Genomic DNA, 17681 nt, shown 5'->3' with positions numbered 1-17681 from the left:
TATTGTTAAGTAACATGTGATTCCTCGCAAAGAACTTGTAAGTTACGTGTTTATTAAAGTAGTTTAGCATATTACACAAATCACATATGCCACGAGTTGATTTCAAATATGGGGGAGTAATATTATAATATAACGTGTTGGAGTTAGATTTTATGTGATGTATGACATAATTAGAGTTTGTGCAATGGCGACTCCTGAGTTCCGCAAGTGGGAAACCACATTGATACGAAATAAAAATTTTATAGTTTCGTGGTAATAGGAAGAAACTTACCTAAAGTAAGAATTCTTTATAGTGGCTTTTATTGTGATTTCTTCATATCGTTGCATGAGAACCAGAGGGACGTAACTCCAAAAAATGCTGTTTTCGTTTTCTTCATGTTTGGACATAATTTTCAAAGCCCCACTTGCTGTAAATGGAACGTAACGCCATCTGTTCTCCTTGTCAATCGTCTGTTGTAATGTACGGTAGCTCAATTACCATCTTATTAAAAGCTCATCGTTCTAAGAAAATAATATTTTTGTCCTCTCGCCTGTAAACCTACGAAAATGGAGTTACGATTCTCTGGTTCTCATGCGACGATATGTAAATGAGATTTTCAGATACAGTGAACTATTTATCTTCAAACACTTTTGTAACTTTTAATTGAATGTTCTCGGGATTACTGCCAGAGTGAGTGTTGCTGTGCTGAGCTTTCGTTACTATACAACGGCAACATCTTCAGAGCTCTGAAGATGTTGCCGCTGTATGGTAACGAAAGCTCAGCATAGCAGCACTCACTCTGGCAGCAATCCTAAGAACATTGGATTAATAGTAGACGCCAGCAAAGCTTCAGGATCATACTTTTGCAACTTCTCAATTAATAGATCAGAAATTATGAGGTGGATTAAAATATCAAAAGGGGGAAATCGTTTCAGATATTCTGCAATTCCACCAGCTGAACAATGTTGCCAACCTAATATACAGTTGATTTTTTTTCAAACAGTACTACGGTAGGTTACTACATATTGCAAATCTATATGTCAAACGAAAACATTTTGTACTATAATCATTATTCAATGATGCAAACTTTGGACGCTACATTGTCACAATCACCCATACAGTATCATAAAACACAGTCATCTATAACAGTAATAACGTACGTAACGAATGGTGCAATACACGTCCAAACTACCTTAGTGTGTAATATTATAATTATTTTGCGATGTATTTCGAATAAATAGGAAGAAAGTTACAAGGGATTGAAAGTTTTACTTTCTTCAAAAGGCTTTATTTTTTTAAGTGTTTAAATAAGTATCACATACCATCAGATTAGTGGCTTTCAATATACGTAAAGATCATAATGCCATTTACAGTAATTTGATATTTCAAAATACTCTGGAGATATGATAAACATCAGTAAAACTTGCAAAATGCTTAAAATTATGTAGTTGCGAGAACTTTTTGTAATAATAACTATAACTAACTATTACTGTAACATTATAGAAACGAAGGGTTCACTCGAGCAGATGGTTCTATCAAGTAGAAAATTTATAGTGAACATTTTTCGTACGAAAGAATAACAGTGCGAATATAAGTAATTTCTGTCAGTGTACACTATATTGAAATGAATTTTGAATGCTAGTGAAACTATTGTATTTGTAATTATTTACTGAAGGAGAAGGCGGCAAAATACAAGAGTGCAATTGGGCAGAAATAGACGGCGAGAGCAGTGCAGCATATTTGGGATAAAAGTCACTAAATCTTGGGGATTTGACTTACAGGATTGCGACAAAAAATAATTTTTCCGATTAGCGACTTTTTTGGTGATTTTTAAATGGCAGTTTGGCGACTTATAAAGCTAGCGACTTTTGTGCTGCGGATAACATGTTATTCTGTAATCAAGCACAATTAGCTCGAATAAGTTTAGACATATGTTTGTTCTCGTTTTATTTATTTGAATTAACGCAAGAGTCTACGAGCTGGGAATGTACACAGCATATATCTCTAGAATTACACTTCGATTATTGTTACCTCTTACACTCTAACAAAGACTAACCCCAACCTTTAATGTGCTTTAATTTGCAGAGCTTCCATTTAAAGGCACAAATAATACAACATTACTGATAGCTAGAGACTCAATTTTGTGGTAAATAAGAATTCTTAATTTCGTTATAAAAATATGCGTAAAGTGGGATAAAATCAGTGAATAAAAGTTCAATTTAAGAACACTATTTTACTTGGCAATTACAATTAGTTAACTTTTATTTCACCTTAATTTCCACTCATCAATCATCATGACATGAGCTCATGTATGACTATATTAAACAATATTTAATATTTTTAAAAAATAACACTAAGCATCCTCATTGAATAAAAGTTTCATTTAAAGAAAAACAATATACACAAACAGAGAACATTAATAGAAAAAATAACTTTAGTGTTCATAGTTTATTTAAGCAAAAAACACGTAAGCATTTGTTTCAATGTTTTCTGGTGTTAACTTTGTTCTTTTGTCGGTAGTATGTAATTGTAAGAAGAGAGAGCCCTCTCCACATCAACATTCGAAACTGATATGTACATCAGTTGGAGACTTCACCAGTAGACACCGTTTGGAGCTCGTTTTGTAACATGCAAAATTTCAAAATTTCATGGTGGTCTATTTCCTCAAAAATGGGATTTATCATCACGTTGCTAGAAAACTTACCATCAGGTTTTGTAAGTTTGAGCTGGAGAAGATGAAATAATGATGTCAACGTCTTAAAGATCTCACCAGCTGGATATATATATATATATATATATATATATATTGATCAAAAGATCCAATACAAACAAAAATTTTCTTGTAGGCCTTATATATCGAAAACTACATACAGTGTAGCCAAATTATCACTTAACTCCGTACGATGTGTTTATTCCGTAAAAAAATATGAAAACTTGATTTACGGGCTGTTCAAAAATTTTGTGGCTTCTGACCCAAGAAAATCAATATATTTCATTCAATCAAACATTTCCTTGTACGCCCCACATTTCGAGAACTATATACAGTGTAGCTAAACCAAAACTAACAATTTACTCAGTATGATGTGCTTATTACGTAAAAAATACGAAAACTTGATTTAGGGGCCGTTCAAAAATGTTGTGGCCCCTGATCCAAAAAATTCAATATATTTCATTCAATGAAACATTTTCTTGTACGCCTCATATTTTTAGAACCAGATATAATGTAGTCAAGTCAAAACTATCAATTTACGGAAATGTGCTTATTCCGTAAAAAGTATAAAAACTCGATTTACGAGCCGTTCAAAAATTTTGTGGCCCCTTATCCAAAAAATCCAATATATTTCATTCAATCATAAATTTTCTTGAACGCCTCATATCTCGAGAACTACATATAGTGTAGCCAAACTTAACTCAATATGATTTGCTTATTCCATAAAAAATACGAAAACTCGATTTACGGGCCGTTCCAAACTTTTTTGGCTCTTGATTCAAAAACTAATTATTGGTCAAGTTCGCAATCATTTGATCCATTTTTTTGATCATTCCTAAAATTCTTGTAAGCAGGTCAGCCAGTTTGTTGCTGCATGCCACCCCAACTTCCTTGAACTTCATTTTGTTTCTTCCTTAAATATGAGTTGAGCCACAAATTTATATTCGGACATCATTTCTTTTACCTTTGGAATAACTTTATGGGTCAAAGCAATGTTGGAGTTTTCGAAGCACGTTATCAAGTCAGAAGTGGAAGCACAATGTTCTTTGATAAATGTAGACTCACAATGCACAGACTTAACACTACCTTCTGACAAATTGTGAAAATAATGAAAGTAATTGTCACTTTTGCGTAAATTTCGTTGAATATCGAGACTTGTTGCAAATTTCGCTAATTCGACAGAATTTCACGTTTATTCGCGAGCGTTATATGGCCTAACAAATAATGATATATATATATATATATATATATATTATATATATATATATATATATATATATATATATATATATATATATATATATTAGGTACACAACATTTTCATACAAAACTGATACATTTCACATTTTCGCACGTCACCAAAAAATCGTTGGTCTGATATCAAACTGATCATTTGTAGAAGCGTGACTAAAAGTCAAGTGGGTGTAAGATATTTTTTTTGTTTGTATACTTTTACTTCAGCTCGTTTTTCTAAACTAAATTTTGATTTCGTTGAAGTAAAATTGATCATGACGTATACATATACTAAAAACGAAAATATTGTTAGTTATAGATGATTAATTCGATTACATTTTTATAGCGTAGATAGATAGCGAGAAAAAGAGAGAGACAGAGAGACAGGAGGAGAATACGGAATTTCCCAAGCAATATTTTAGAGACATTTAACCCCAAAAATTGGAGTCATTTCAACTACCATTCAGCGACTTTTGTGTCAACTTTTCGTCAGCATTGGGCGAGAATGTTCTGTTTGTACGTTAGTAATGAATGCATCTTCATGGATGAATGCAATGACTGTATTTGAAACGCCGAGTTTCAATATCTTCACCTGGCTGATAGCCCGAGAACACTTGCTAAAATCACGTCGCCAGGAAAAATTCAATTTTTTTCTTGTTAACTTGCTCCTTCCACAAGTATAAGAAGTGTTTCCAGCTTATAAAGTTAAGAAAAGAGAACTTCAACAGTTGCTGTCAAACAGCAGTACTGACACATAGACATTTACAAAAATTACCATATTTCCCCCCCCCCGGATAATTTACAAATCAAAATTTTCTTACAACATGAATTCATTCTCGTGCTCTGTCACTTACGTTTTCTTGCTACACGATTGACAAATTACTGAACATAACTTGATCGAATGGGGACGCGAGAATTACCAACTTATGTGGGAAATGTTTTCTGTTTGTTAGCTAAAGACTAAGGTGTTCAGACGTCTCGTTTCAACAGAAGAAACTCTTTTCTTCAAGCAATTGTGCCCTTTTTCGGTTCCATAAGGGCACGTCAAAATATCAGGTTAGTTTTAAGACTTAATGTATAGTGCGACACAAATGACGTTATGTCTGAACACCAATTTCTACGTGGCGCTAGGGTCAGTTAGGCACTCGGAACACTCCCCACTTTCTCTCTGACAAGGCGGTGTTGCCATGTTCTCACCCTCCGCTCCCTCTCCAACCTTCGCTCTTCCTTTTACCCAAACGCCAAAAATTAGAAGGGCGAAAGATTCTGTTCACTCAGGATCATTTGATATTGTGTTTGTAGTGGATACAAAATTTAATTTCAGTTTGTTTTGTAAAACTGTTTGCAAATTACATGTGTCTGTTAGTATTTAGGATCTGTATGAGTTTTTTGCACGTTAAGTGTATATACCGGCACGTTTAGGTATATATTCTGCTATTCTTTTATTATAATAATGAATTTAAATTCTCGTGCACTTTGATTCCTTAACACAATAATCACTGAAGATAAAATACTACGAAACAGTGTTGGGCAAAATCAATTGAAATCAATTGCAATTGATCAATCAATTGAAAGTAATTGCTCTGAAAATCAATTGCAATTGATTTCAATTGCAATTGATTTCAATTTGTAATTGACAATTAATTTCAATTGCAATTGAGTTCAATCATAAAATTTGCAATTAAATTTTCGTCAATTGTTAATTGTTAATTGGTCACCAGGCAATTGAAACTTTTAATTGTTAATTGTCAATTGCAAAGGGTGCAATTGAAATATTCAATTGTTAATTGCAATTGACAATTGAAACTTTTAATTGTTAATTGTAATTGTTAATTGCAATTGAAATCAGCAATTGAAACTGAAGATAAGAAGATGTGTGTATATTGTATTATCCTCTTGTTACTGTTTTACATATTTCAAATAAGGTACTTATAAGAAATGCTGGATACCTACCATCCCTTTCCCCCCCCCTGGGAAGAAAGCCGTGAAACTAAGTATTTTTTAAATATATTATGCTTATGGTTCTATCCCCCTCGAAAGAACTCTATATGCCCGTCATGCATACAATAGGAATGAGCACGAACGAGTTCGAGCGAGTTCTCTTTAAAACTCGACTCGACTCGAAGCAGACATATTTGAGTTCGACTCGAGATCTCGGCTCGAAAAATTTCCCCCAACTCGACTCGAATTCGGATCGAGTTTCCAGTCGAGTCGAGCCAATTCGAGCTAAATCCTTTGTGTATTTCCAAGTACTACTATCTTCAAGTATCCTACATGGACAATATAATTATCAATGATACTACTACTACTACTATAACTAATTATTATTATAACACCGTGTACCTGTATAAACATGGAATATACGCGGTTTGTATCGGAATACTAAAAATTAGTTGACTGTCGATCTCGGTAATCAAGAAATCTTCAGGAGGCAAGGACATCGGTCACGAGGTTCTTGGTTTGAGTTCAGAATGAGTAAGTATTCGGGCTCGAGCCAAAAATTGTTAGAAGTTATGGGATTCCAGCCAAACATGTTTAAAACTGCTCGACCCGGATTTAGGGTTGTCAACGACTCAACCGACTCGCTCACAGCTCATTCACTTATCGAGCCGAACCGAGAAGTGAGCCGAGCCAACAGCTCATCCAACCGAGCCAGCTCGAGCCGATGGCTCACACGAGCCGAACCGAACCGAGCTGATTGCTTACCCCAACCGAACCGGTTCGAGCCATTGGCTCAGTTAAGCTGACTCGAACCCAGCCTACGGACTCGTTTCAACGGAGCTGGTTCGAGCCATTGGCTCTAATCGAGCCGAGTCGATAACTCGTCTTTACCAAGCCGGTTCAAGCCATTGGCTCAATTGAGCCCAGTCGATGGGTAATCCCAACCAAGCCAGCTCAAGCTGTACGCTCAGTTGAACCGAGCTGGGCCGGTTGACATCACTATTCCGGTTGGGCTTCTACTTTGGCTAAAAAATTTGACCTTGCAGTTCTCAGCCTTGATGGTAAGAACTACAAAAAATGTTATGAAATCTTTAGTTTTACGTCCCACGCTTATGCCGGTTAGGCTAAAGGAGACGGTGATGATGGGAAATGAATGAAATTAAGAAAGTGGGAGGAAACGGGAGAACCCCGAGAAAATCCACGAGCACGGTGTTTGTCCACCACAAAGTCCAAACTGCACGAGCTGGGATCGAACCAGGGACCTCAAGCACCGGAGGTTAACGCTCTACCACTGACCCACCGCGCCCCCTGGTAAGAACTACAGTATATACTTATATTGGTGCTCACCGCGTCATTAACTTGTTCCACTACCAACGAATTTCGAGGTACTTTGTTTTGCATCTTTTGTGCGTGTTTTGTGTTGCTTTTTGCGCCTATTCCCACATTTTGTGCATCACCGGAAGTGGGTCAAAATGGGCCTACAAATATGGCGGAACAAATCATTGCTCTTCCGCCACCAATGAATTTCGAGGCCGTTTCCTTCACATCGTTTTGTGCCGTTTTGTGCGTTTACTTCCGTTTTGTGCGTCATGGGAAGTGGGTCAAAATGGGCTTCCAAGATGGGACGAAATTGACCAAGAGTTCCGCTACTATCGAATTTCGAGGTCGTTAATTTCACATCGCGTACCCTTTAGTGCGCGTATTTCGACGTTTTGTGCGTCACTGGAAGACGGTCAAAATGGGTCTCGAATGTGGGACGAAAATGACCCACTGCTCCGCCATTACCAAATTTCGTGGTCTTTCCTTTCGCATCGACTAGTGAATGTTTCGTTCCGTTTCGTGCCCTTATTTCCACGTTTTGCGCATCACCAGAAGTGTGTCAAAATGGGCCTCCAAAGTGTGACCAAAATGACCCATTGTTCCGACACTATCGAATTCTAGATCGTTTCTTTCGCATCATTTAGTGCCTATTTTTTTTAAAAAGTTTTCTGTATCTACTTCCTCGTCTTGTGCGTCACCGGAAGTGAGTTAAACAGGCCTTTAAAGTGGGAGTTAAATGGCTTACTGTTCCACCACTATTGAATTTCGGGTCGGTTCTTTCGCATCGTTTATTGCCTGTTTTGTACTTTTTGTGCGTCACCAGAAGTGTGTCAAAATGGGCTTCCAAAGTGTGACGAAAATGACCCACTTCTCCGTCACTACCGAATTTCGTGGTCCTTCCTTTCGCATCGACTAGTGAATGTTTCGTGCCGTTTCGTGCCCTTATTTCCACGTTTTGCGCGTCACCAGAAGTGTGTCAAAATGGATCTCCAAAGTGTGACGAAAATGACTCACTTCTCCGCCACTACCGAATTTCGAGGTCCTTCCTTTCGCATTGACTAGTGCCTGCTTTGTTACGTTTCGTGCCCCTATTTCCACGTTTTGTTCGTAACCAGGAGTGTATCAAGATGAGCCTCCAAGGTGTGACGAAAATGACCCACTGTTCCGACACTATCGAATTTCTAGATCGTTAGTTTCGCATCGTTTAGTGCTTTTTTTTGTTTTTTTGTTTTCTGTACCTATTTCTCGTCTTGTGCATCACCCGAGGTGAGTTAAACAGGGCTTTAAAGTGGGAGTTAAATGGCTCACTGTTCCGCTACTATCGAATTTCGGGGTTGGTTCTTTCGCATCGTTTAGTGTGTATTTTGTACCGTTCTGTTCGCCTACTTCCACGTTTTGAGCATCACCAGAATTGCGTCAAAATGGTCTATCAATGTGTGAGGAAATAGAGCCATTGTTCCGCCACTATCGAATTTGGAGGGCGTTTCTTTCGCATCGTATAGTGCCTGCTTTGTACTGTTTTGTGCTCCTATTTCCACTTTAGTGCGACAACGAAAATGGGTCAAAATGGCCTACAAGTATAGCGGAATAACTTAATGCTGTTCCGTCACCATCGAATGTCGATGTCGTTTCCTTCACATTTTTTATGCATGATTTGTGTCGCTTTGTGCATCAGTGGGAGAGGGTCAAAATGGACCTTGAAAGTGGAATGAATATGTCTTTTTCTGCCATATTTGTAGGTCGTCTTTGACCCACTTTCGTTGGCCTACAAAACGTGAAAATATTCGCAGAAACGGTAAAAACATGCACTAAACAATGCGAAAAAGCGACCTTGAAATTCTATGCTGGCGGGAGAGTGGATCATTTTTCTTCCCACATTGAATGCCTATTTTGACCCCCTACCATTGATTCACAAAACGTGGAAATAGGCTTACAAAACGGTAGAAAACACGCACAAGATGATGTGAAGGAAACGACCTCGAAATCGTTCCTGACGGAACAGCATTAACTTGTTCCGCCATATTTGTAGGATAACATTGACCCATTTCCGGTAACGCAGAAAACGAGGAAATAGGCGCACAAAATAACACAAAAAATTCCCATGTAATTAAGTTTGTAAGCTTAATTATATGGAAAATTTTATACATTTTTCCTTTACGTTGGTCTACTTTACGTTGATTTGGGACTTTTAAATTTTATTCAGTTTTCCACAGAAAAGTATATATAATTCAACAAGGAAATAATTATTAATTATAATTATAATTATTATCTATATAATTGAATTCATTGTAATTTGTTCCATAACAAACACTTTACCATTTCGTACTAGCTGTTATGCCCGTTCTTCGCACGGATCAGATAAAATATCAACGTAAACAAACTGAACAACGGGAGAACAATTAAGAAACATTTCTAAAATTGGATATATTTTGTGTGACGTACATGTGTTTTCATTGGGAAGGCTGATGGGGGCTGAATTCGAACGTAAACACTATCGGGGGTGACACTATACGTCTGAGCAACCCCAATAAATATGGATTCGACACAAATTCTACTACTGTTACATGTCCCGGTGAACCCCCCTCAGACCCCCTTGGTTCGTATTGTGAAAAAATCTCCTCTGGCCCCCACCAACCCCCAACCAATACCGCGAAAACTATGAATGTGACACTAACATCTGCCATTTTCTACTACTTTTTACATATGCCGGTAAAAGTCCCTATAATCCTCTGGTTCCAATTTTGAAAAAACAATGCCTCTGGCCCACAGCCGATGGGGGCTGTATTTGGAAGTCAACGCCTGTGGAAGTATCACCATTCATCTCAGCGACAACGAAAACTATGGATTTGACACTAATATCGGTCATTTTCGATTATTTTTACATGTCTCGGAATTCCCCCCTCTGGTGACCCAAGGCCCGCATACAACGGTGGATGAATTTCAAAGTCATCGCTAATGGTAGTATCGCCATTGATATCAGCAACCGCGAAAACTATGGATTTGACACTAATATCGGTCATTTTGGATTACTTTTACGTTTCGGTACCCCCCCCCCGTTGACCCACGGCCCGCAGCCGAACACGGTGAATTTGGAAGTTAATGCGATCGGAGTTTCACCATTGATCTCAGCGACCGCGAAAACTATGAAATCGACACTGATATCGTTCTACTTTTACATGTCCCGGTAAACGCCCCCCTGAGACCCTCTGGTTCGAATTTTGTTGAAAACGCTTTGCCTTGGTGTGGGACCTGGACCAAGGTATCTTTGACCAAATTTTGGTAACTCTCGGTTGACTTTTCTGGTCCCCAGGCCGGTCCCGGTAAACGTCCCCTGGAGACACCCTTAGTAAGAAATTTAAAAAAAAATCTTCGTCTTGGTCTGGGGCCTAGACCAAGCTACCCGTGACCAAATTTTGAAAAGTTTCGGTCCACTCGTCTCGTCCACAGGCCGCACAAAGATAGACAGACAGACACACGAACAAACTCTGTTTTATTTATATTAAAAAGGTCAGATCCGCCGTTATTGTATTAGTGCGGTGCTTGAGCGATTGATCGTAGAAATTCAAACTCCGATGAGTGATAATTTTATAGGCTTGTTTTATTACAAGTTTAAACTCTTTAGTCAGCAGAGAAGAGGGGAAGAGGGCGTGAATCATGGGTCAGAGTTCATGACAATGGGTTTTGGTGGGTCTGTGGGTCACAGTGGGTAAGAGTGGTTTATGATGGATGGTGGGTCACGGTGTGTCGTGGGTGACGACGCGTGGTGAGTCAATTGGTCGTGGCTAAAGTTTTCATTGCCCCACGCCCTCTCTGAACTACAGTGTTGAAAATTAATCAGTGAAAATCAATTGCAATTGATCAATCAATTGAAAGTAATTGCTGTGGAAATCAATTGCAATTGAATCAATTGCCAATTAATTTCAATTGCAATTGAATTACAGAATTCAATTGCAATTACTTTCCAGTGCAATTACTTTCAATCGATTGATCAATTGCAATTGATTCTCCTTTATTAATGGCCAACTGCAATTAACAATTAACCATTATTTATTTCAATTGTTAATTGCAATTAACAATTAAATTTACAGATTAATTGTTAATTGTTAATTCAATTGAAATTTGCCCAACACTGCTACGAAAGACTTACTAACGATACAATAAACTGGGCTTTCTCACCTCATTTTATATCACGACCCCTTTTATCACATCCTCTTGCCTGTAGTCCCCATAATTAATTTCCGGTTTCCAATAAGTTTTTCATTATTGCTGCCAATCGTTTACAGTTGTAAGTTTTTTTTTTTTTTTTTTTTTTTGCTTCTGGTGTTTCAATTTGCAGTTTCTCACCAGTTTCTCCTCCTTTTATTCCAAATGTTTTTTTAAAACTAATCTTTATTTGTTTAATATTTTTTGCTGTATTTGGTAACAAAGTATAGAAATAAAAATATGTCTATCAAAATTAGAAGTTTAAAATATATATATATTTGGTCTAGGAATTAATTCGTGCGGTTTTACAAAAGATGGCGTAACTAGCTTATTGTCCCATAGTTTCGTTGATCCAAACATGCGTTGAAAACTACTGTCATTGAGCATCTTGTTTAGTATATGTCAGTTGCTTGAAGCGGAAACAACAACATTTTTTCTTCAACTGAAAATGGCGCATTTTGTGCCTGATAAAGTGTTTTTGCGGGGAGTTATTCTTCATTGCTTTAACATGAAGAAAAGTGCTACCGCAAGTCATCATATTTTAGTGGAAATGTTTGGTGAACATGCTCTAGCTGAGCGAACGTGTCAGAAGTGGTTTGCACGGTTTAAAGGTGGTGATTTCAGCTTGGAAGACCAAAAGCAATTTGGACAGCCAAAAGAATTTGAAGATGAAGAATTGAGAGCATTGCTTTATCAGGATTCGTGTCAAACGCAGGACGAACTTGCAGAAGCATTTGGAGTTGAGCAAACAACAGTTTCCAAACGTCTCAAAGCCATAGGAATGATTCAAAAGTTGTCTTATTGGGTTTCACGTGAATTGAAAAGAAAGATGTTGAAAGAAGAAAAACCGTTTGCGAATTGCTGCTTCAAAGACAGAAAAGGAAGGGATTTTTGCATCGAATTGTAACTGGTGATGAGAAGTGGATTCATTACGAGAATCCTAAACGAAAAAAGGCCTGGGTGAAGCAAGGTGAACCAGGTCCTTCACAACCGAAACGAGATATTCATTGTGCAAAGGTTATGCTGTATATATGGTGGGATTTGAAACGTGTGGTGTACTATGAACTTCTGAAACTTGGTGAAACTATTAATGGACACCGCTATCGACAACAAATAATGCGTTTGAAGCAAGCTCTGGCCTGAAAACGACCAGAATGGATTAACAGGCATAATAAACTTATTTATCAAGATGATAACGCTCGACCACATGTCGCAAAACCGGTCAAAACCTATTTGGAAAATGTCGGATGGAAAGTGTTACTCCACCCGCCATATTCACCAGACACTGCTCCGTCTGACTACTACTTGATCGATTGCATGAATAACGATTTGATTGGACAGCGGTTCACTTCTTCAGAAAATATCGAAAAATGGATCTTTGATTAGATTGCGTCAAAAGATGAGGAATTCTTTCGACACGGAATCCGTAAATTGCCTGAAAGATGGGAGAAAGTAGTGGCTAGCGATGGACAATATTTTTGTTAACGTATTCATTTACTTTGTTTTTGAAATAAAGCTTCAATTTTTATTAAAAACCGCACGAATTAATTCCTAGACCAAATATATATATTAAAATACATATTTTTCTGCTACTAGGTCCTAATTACAAGTATCGTTTTCATTTCCCTTCGCGATCCCAAGTTGCGAAACCCCGCAAGGGACAAAGTGGACAATTTATTGCGACAAAAAGGATGAGCCCTTTAGGCTAAAAGAAACAGATGATTGATTAAAATAAATATTTGACAAATTATTATTTTTTAAATAACCTTCAAAAGGCATAGCCCTATTTGTTTAGTTTATGTAGTGGTGAAAAAGAATCGATCTGAGGAAAGAATGGAGAAATGGTTACTTTAGGGCAACACAATATGGATGTCGATTTGCTTCATATAATATAATATCATTGCACGCCTTGATTTTTATTAATATTAACGTGTTACAAGAAAAATGCAGTCGACCAATGTTTTTGTAAAGAAAAAAAAAGTTTTTTGTTTTCAAAAAAGTAGTAAAACACTTCTAACTTTTCTAACCTCAATTTACACACTGGTCTGTCTAGATCAAAATTCAAGGGGAGAGTTCCTGAGGAATTTTCTCTTTGGAAGCAAAGTTCTGGACTAAATTTTGAACACTGGCATTAATAATACGGAAGAAATAATACATACATCATGACATACCTTATCTTGCTCTAGGAAAAATGTTTCAATGATTTTATCATTGGTTTTAGATACAATTCGGTCCTTATCATGTGGGACCAGTGACGTACACAGAATTTCATTAACGACGTCCAAACTTAAATAGTTTCAACTTTCAAAATACGCGCGTTACAAGAGGTCAACAAAGAGTGTGATATAACAACATTTCTTATTATAATATAATGATTTGTATATATTTGAACGTTGGTAAATGTTATTCACTATATTCGCACAGTCACTTTAAAAATGTATAGTTTTTATACTATAAATTATGTAACACTAAAACAATTTTTGCGATCTAAGCCTTGGGTGAACTAGTTTCCCCATTAGATTTGAAAGATCTTGATAACGATACAAGGATCATTACTTGCATGTTTCTCGTCTCCTCTCTAATTTGAAAATGCACTCGTCTTGTGCGCAACACAGGCCCCCATCCAGCCTCAGAGGTTTGGGGGGGCGTGAATATGTTAGGGGGGCCAAGTCATTAAAAAATCTGTTACACATAGCTAAATTGTGTGTTTTTTTGTATTAATAATGGCATTTGGTGTTAAGGTCTAGGGGGGCCACGAAAAGTTTGGGGGGAAGGTTCCTTAGCTCCCCTCTAGTTGTGGGCCTGGCGCAACACTACTTACAGTCTTACTTAAAACTGCCATATCGATGCAATTGATATGATAAGGTTACATTTAAAGAGTTATGTAACACGAAAGAACACTAATTTTGCACTAAAGAATGTCGTAAAACTTTGTTATAATGCAATAGACAAAGTTGACAATTTATTCTGAAATAATGTAATGAAACATGAATGGGACTTAATACAAAAGGCTTGGACAACGCGAGGAATTTTTAAAAATTGTCAACAAACGTGTCACACTGTTAGGAAACAGTGACAGCAGCAATGATGATGATGATGATTATATCAATATTAGCTCTCCATGATGGAAAAGACGATGATGATTAATATGTACTGTACATCAAGTGAGTTTGTCGCCACAGCATTTTATTTTTCATTTCTCAATAATAAAAAAAATGTCGTTTGTTAAAATTGCATGTTCATTTGTATATCATTTTAAGGCATTATGTTCAAATGATGATAGTAAAAAGTTTAAATTAATATTCTTGGCGAAAGAGTATTTATGGTTACGGAGTACTTTTCCGCCTCTGCCCATTTTTTTTCTCTCTCTCTCTCTCTTTTCTTTTCATCTGTTGAGAAGAGCGCGAGTGGCAGATCTGTAAGTATGGCAACTCAGTTCTGTTGACAGTCGCTCTGGGGGTGTGTAATGTGTTTACAACCCCTATTGGTTGAAACTTTTTTGTCGTCTTGAAGAAGAGCGTTGCAATAACTGAGAACATTTCACTACTCCGATAGTACATTTAAGCATTGGCCGGTATTTTAACAAAACTTCTTATTTACACATATAATATTTATGAAATCGAAAAAGGACTATTATTTTCAATATAGGCCTATTTTAATTTCAAACAACTTTTGTACTTATAATGTGTTTCGGGTAGTAAGGGCAAACAACATTGAGTCTGCTTTTTTATTTACTCAAAATGAAATGAAATAAAATCTTAGAGTTTAACGTCCCGCGATTATGCCTGTTAGGCTAAGGGAGACGATAATTTAAACAAATGAATGATAATGGGAGAATTGGTTGAATGAGAAAGTAGGAGGAAACGGGAGTACCCCGAGAAAACCCAAGAGCACGATATTGTTCACCACAAGCTTACTTGCCCGAGCATCGAACCAGGGACGGCACACACTCTAGATAAGCGCTCTACCACTGAGCCACCGAGCCCCTCCTGACATGAGGCTGAAAATAATATATTACTCTACTCAGAAAAATCATTATAATAAACAGGTTATATCTATGTAGCTGCATCGGTTTTTTTTATTATTATTTTTTAGTTTAACGTTCCACGTTATGGTCTGAGACTAAGGAAGACATTGATAAAAATTAAGAAAATGAACAAATAAAGAAAGCGGAAGGAAGCAGAAGAACCATGAGAAAACCCCGCATACAGTGTTTTGTGTGCGTCCTACACAAAACAGACTTGGTGCGAGTTGGAATCGAACTAGGAACTCCACATATGAGAGATGCGGTAACTGAAATAATTCTTTCAGAGAAGTAACATACTCCATCATGGTTATATGGTTCTGTCTTCTCACATTTTTTTATGAGGCCTGGGTTCGATTTCCAGTGGGAGCTTATGTTTTCTACTTCTAAGTTAAAATGCCTTACGTCGCCAACACTCGCTCAGTTCCCTCTCTAGCAACTGAGTTACGAATCAAATCTTGTTCAAACATACTAAGCGAAATTTTTTTTAAAAAAAAAAGTGATTAATAGATCAAGAGATTTTAAATAGACAAGGAATTAATTTTATTCATAACTCGCTCTATTTATACTCCTTATATGACATATGGGCCTACAGGTCGTTCAACCGAAAAGTAAAAGGATGTATTTCTCGAGTACGACTCGACAATGAAGCGGAAGGGAATAGCATGAACAACAAAAATTGAACATTTTTTTTCTATCTGCATTAATAGCACAATATAGTTCTTATAACAACAGTAACTACTAGAGTTCATAAATTTGCAACACTGTTTTTAGTTCGCATATTTTCCGTCGAATTTGTCAACTGTGTCGCACTATAATATTAAATGAATGCAGAGAGCATTCTTTTAATTTTTACTAACCGTAAGATATGCAACTGAACACAGTGTTACATGATAACAGAAGCCAGAGTTATATTAATGATAACAAAAAATGAACTAGATTTTGCAAATTTCAAGGCAGAATGTATTGAAGAAATGCATTTTTGAATCTATATTGTATTTAGAGACATCTCTTTCTATAAAACACACTTTAAAACCTTTTATATCTTTTGTTGAAACCAGCAAATTCTGTTTTGTATAGAATAATGGTTATGCAGTTCATATACCACATTTAATACCGGTTCAATACACGGCGGATCACACAGTCTTTGAAAGAAGTAATAATTATACTATTACTTTTACATACTATCAATATTCCAACACTCCAAAAAGTGTTATATAATTTTTAAAATGTTATATAATTTCTTTATATTTAAGGATAATGTGGCTGATTAAACACATGCTGATTTTTGGACTCTGGTATTTGTGTTACATTCTTTGCCAAGTTCAACTGACTTGTGCATACACTGATTACGACGCAATACCGCAAGATGTTATGTACGAAGTAAGTATATGCAAATTATTATCTTACTAATATTTCTACACTAGACACAAAATTTAATGTGATATATGTTGTAGTCTGTAGATTTTAAGCCTCCCATTTTTTTCATGAGAATATGGGACACCTTCGATCTCCTCCCCTCAAATTTTCCAACACAATCCAATGAACTATATGAACTATGAACAACAATATAATACTAGTAAGCGAAAATTCCCTAAGCTGCAGCTACTTTTCTCTCTTCGTTCCCTGTAATTAACTCTACGGAGTGAAGATACTTACAATCCAACTACAAAAGAATCGACTTAAAACCTCAAGATGACGTCTTACTAAAATGCTTTACAGGAAAACAATATGCAAAGAATCTCGTTTTATTTAAATCAGTAATACAATCTTCTTTCGCACGTTTAGCAATATTTATTTACATGGCTGTATTTGCCAAAATTACGTTTGTCAGTTTAATCTGATGAAAACTTAGCTGATTTTTCTCTTTGCGTCGTGTGTAATTGTCAGGGTCGGATTTACATATTTCTAAGCCCTGGACCAAAGGACAATTCTGTGCCCTTTTCCTCTCAAAAAGAATATTATTAATTCTTATTAACTTATCTGATGTCTTGCTGGGGAAGAAGTCACTCATCTTCCCTGTGCTTGTAGATATAGAAGCATTCGAAACCACCTTATGTTTGCTTTTTTGTGTGTTGGAAAGTAACAGGTGCAATGGAAAAGTGGTATTTCAAATTTTGGAGTGAACTTCATAGTTCAACTTTGTTGCTTTCAGAAATGGGTAATTCTCCTTCAACTTCGAAGAAAACTTGCACTTCAGTTTAGGCATTTTTGTTGATACAAAATCGAAACATTTCATTTGTAATGTGTTATCAACGACAACTCAGCTC

The 17681-nt window shown here is 36.6% G+C and overlaps 1 protein-coding gene across 2 annotated transcripts in view; it reads left to right on the top strand.

Moving 5' to 3' along the window:
- The window catches only part of LOC145681596 (uncharacterized), an 84397-nt gene that overhangs the window by 33960 nt on the left and 32756 nt on the right, over nucleotides 1-17681 (top strand). For both annotated transcript variants that reach the window (XM_081753220.1, XM_081753221.1), the window contains exon 2: nucleotides 16668-16794. In XM_081753220.1, the coding sequence (XP_081609346.1) occupies nucleotides 16672-16794 (123 nt within the window). In that variant the 5' untranslated portion in view covers nucleotides 16668-16671. The remainder of the gene's footprint in view (nucleotides 1-16667; nucleotides 16795-17681) is intronic.

Source organism: Thermobia domestica, chromosome 3 (assembly GCF_964235325.1).
Source record: "Thermobia domestica chromosome 3, izTheDome1.hap1.1, whole genome shotgun sequence".
Lineage (NCBI taxonomy): Eukaryota > Metazoa > Arthropoda > Insecta > Zygentoma > Lepismatidae > Thermobia > Thermobia domestica.
Note: the sequence above shows the minus strand (reverse complement) of the source record. Positions and strands in the feature narration are given on the sequence as shown.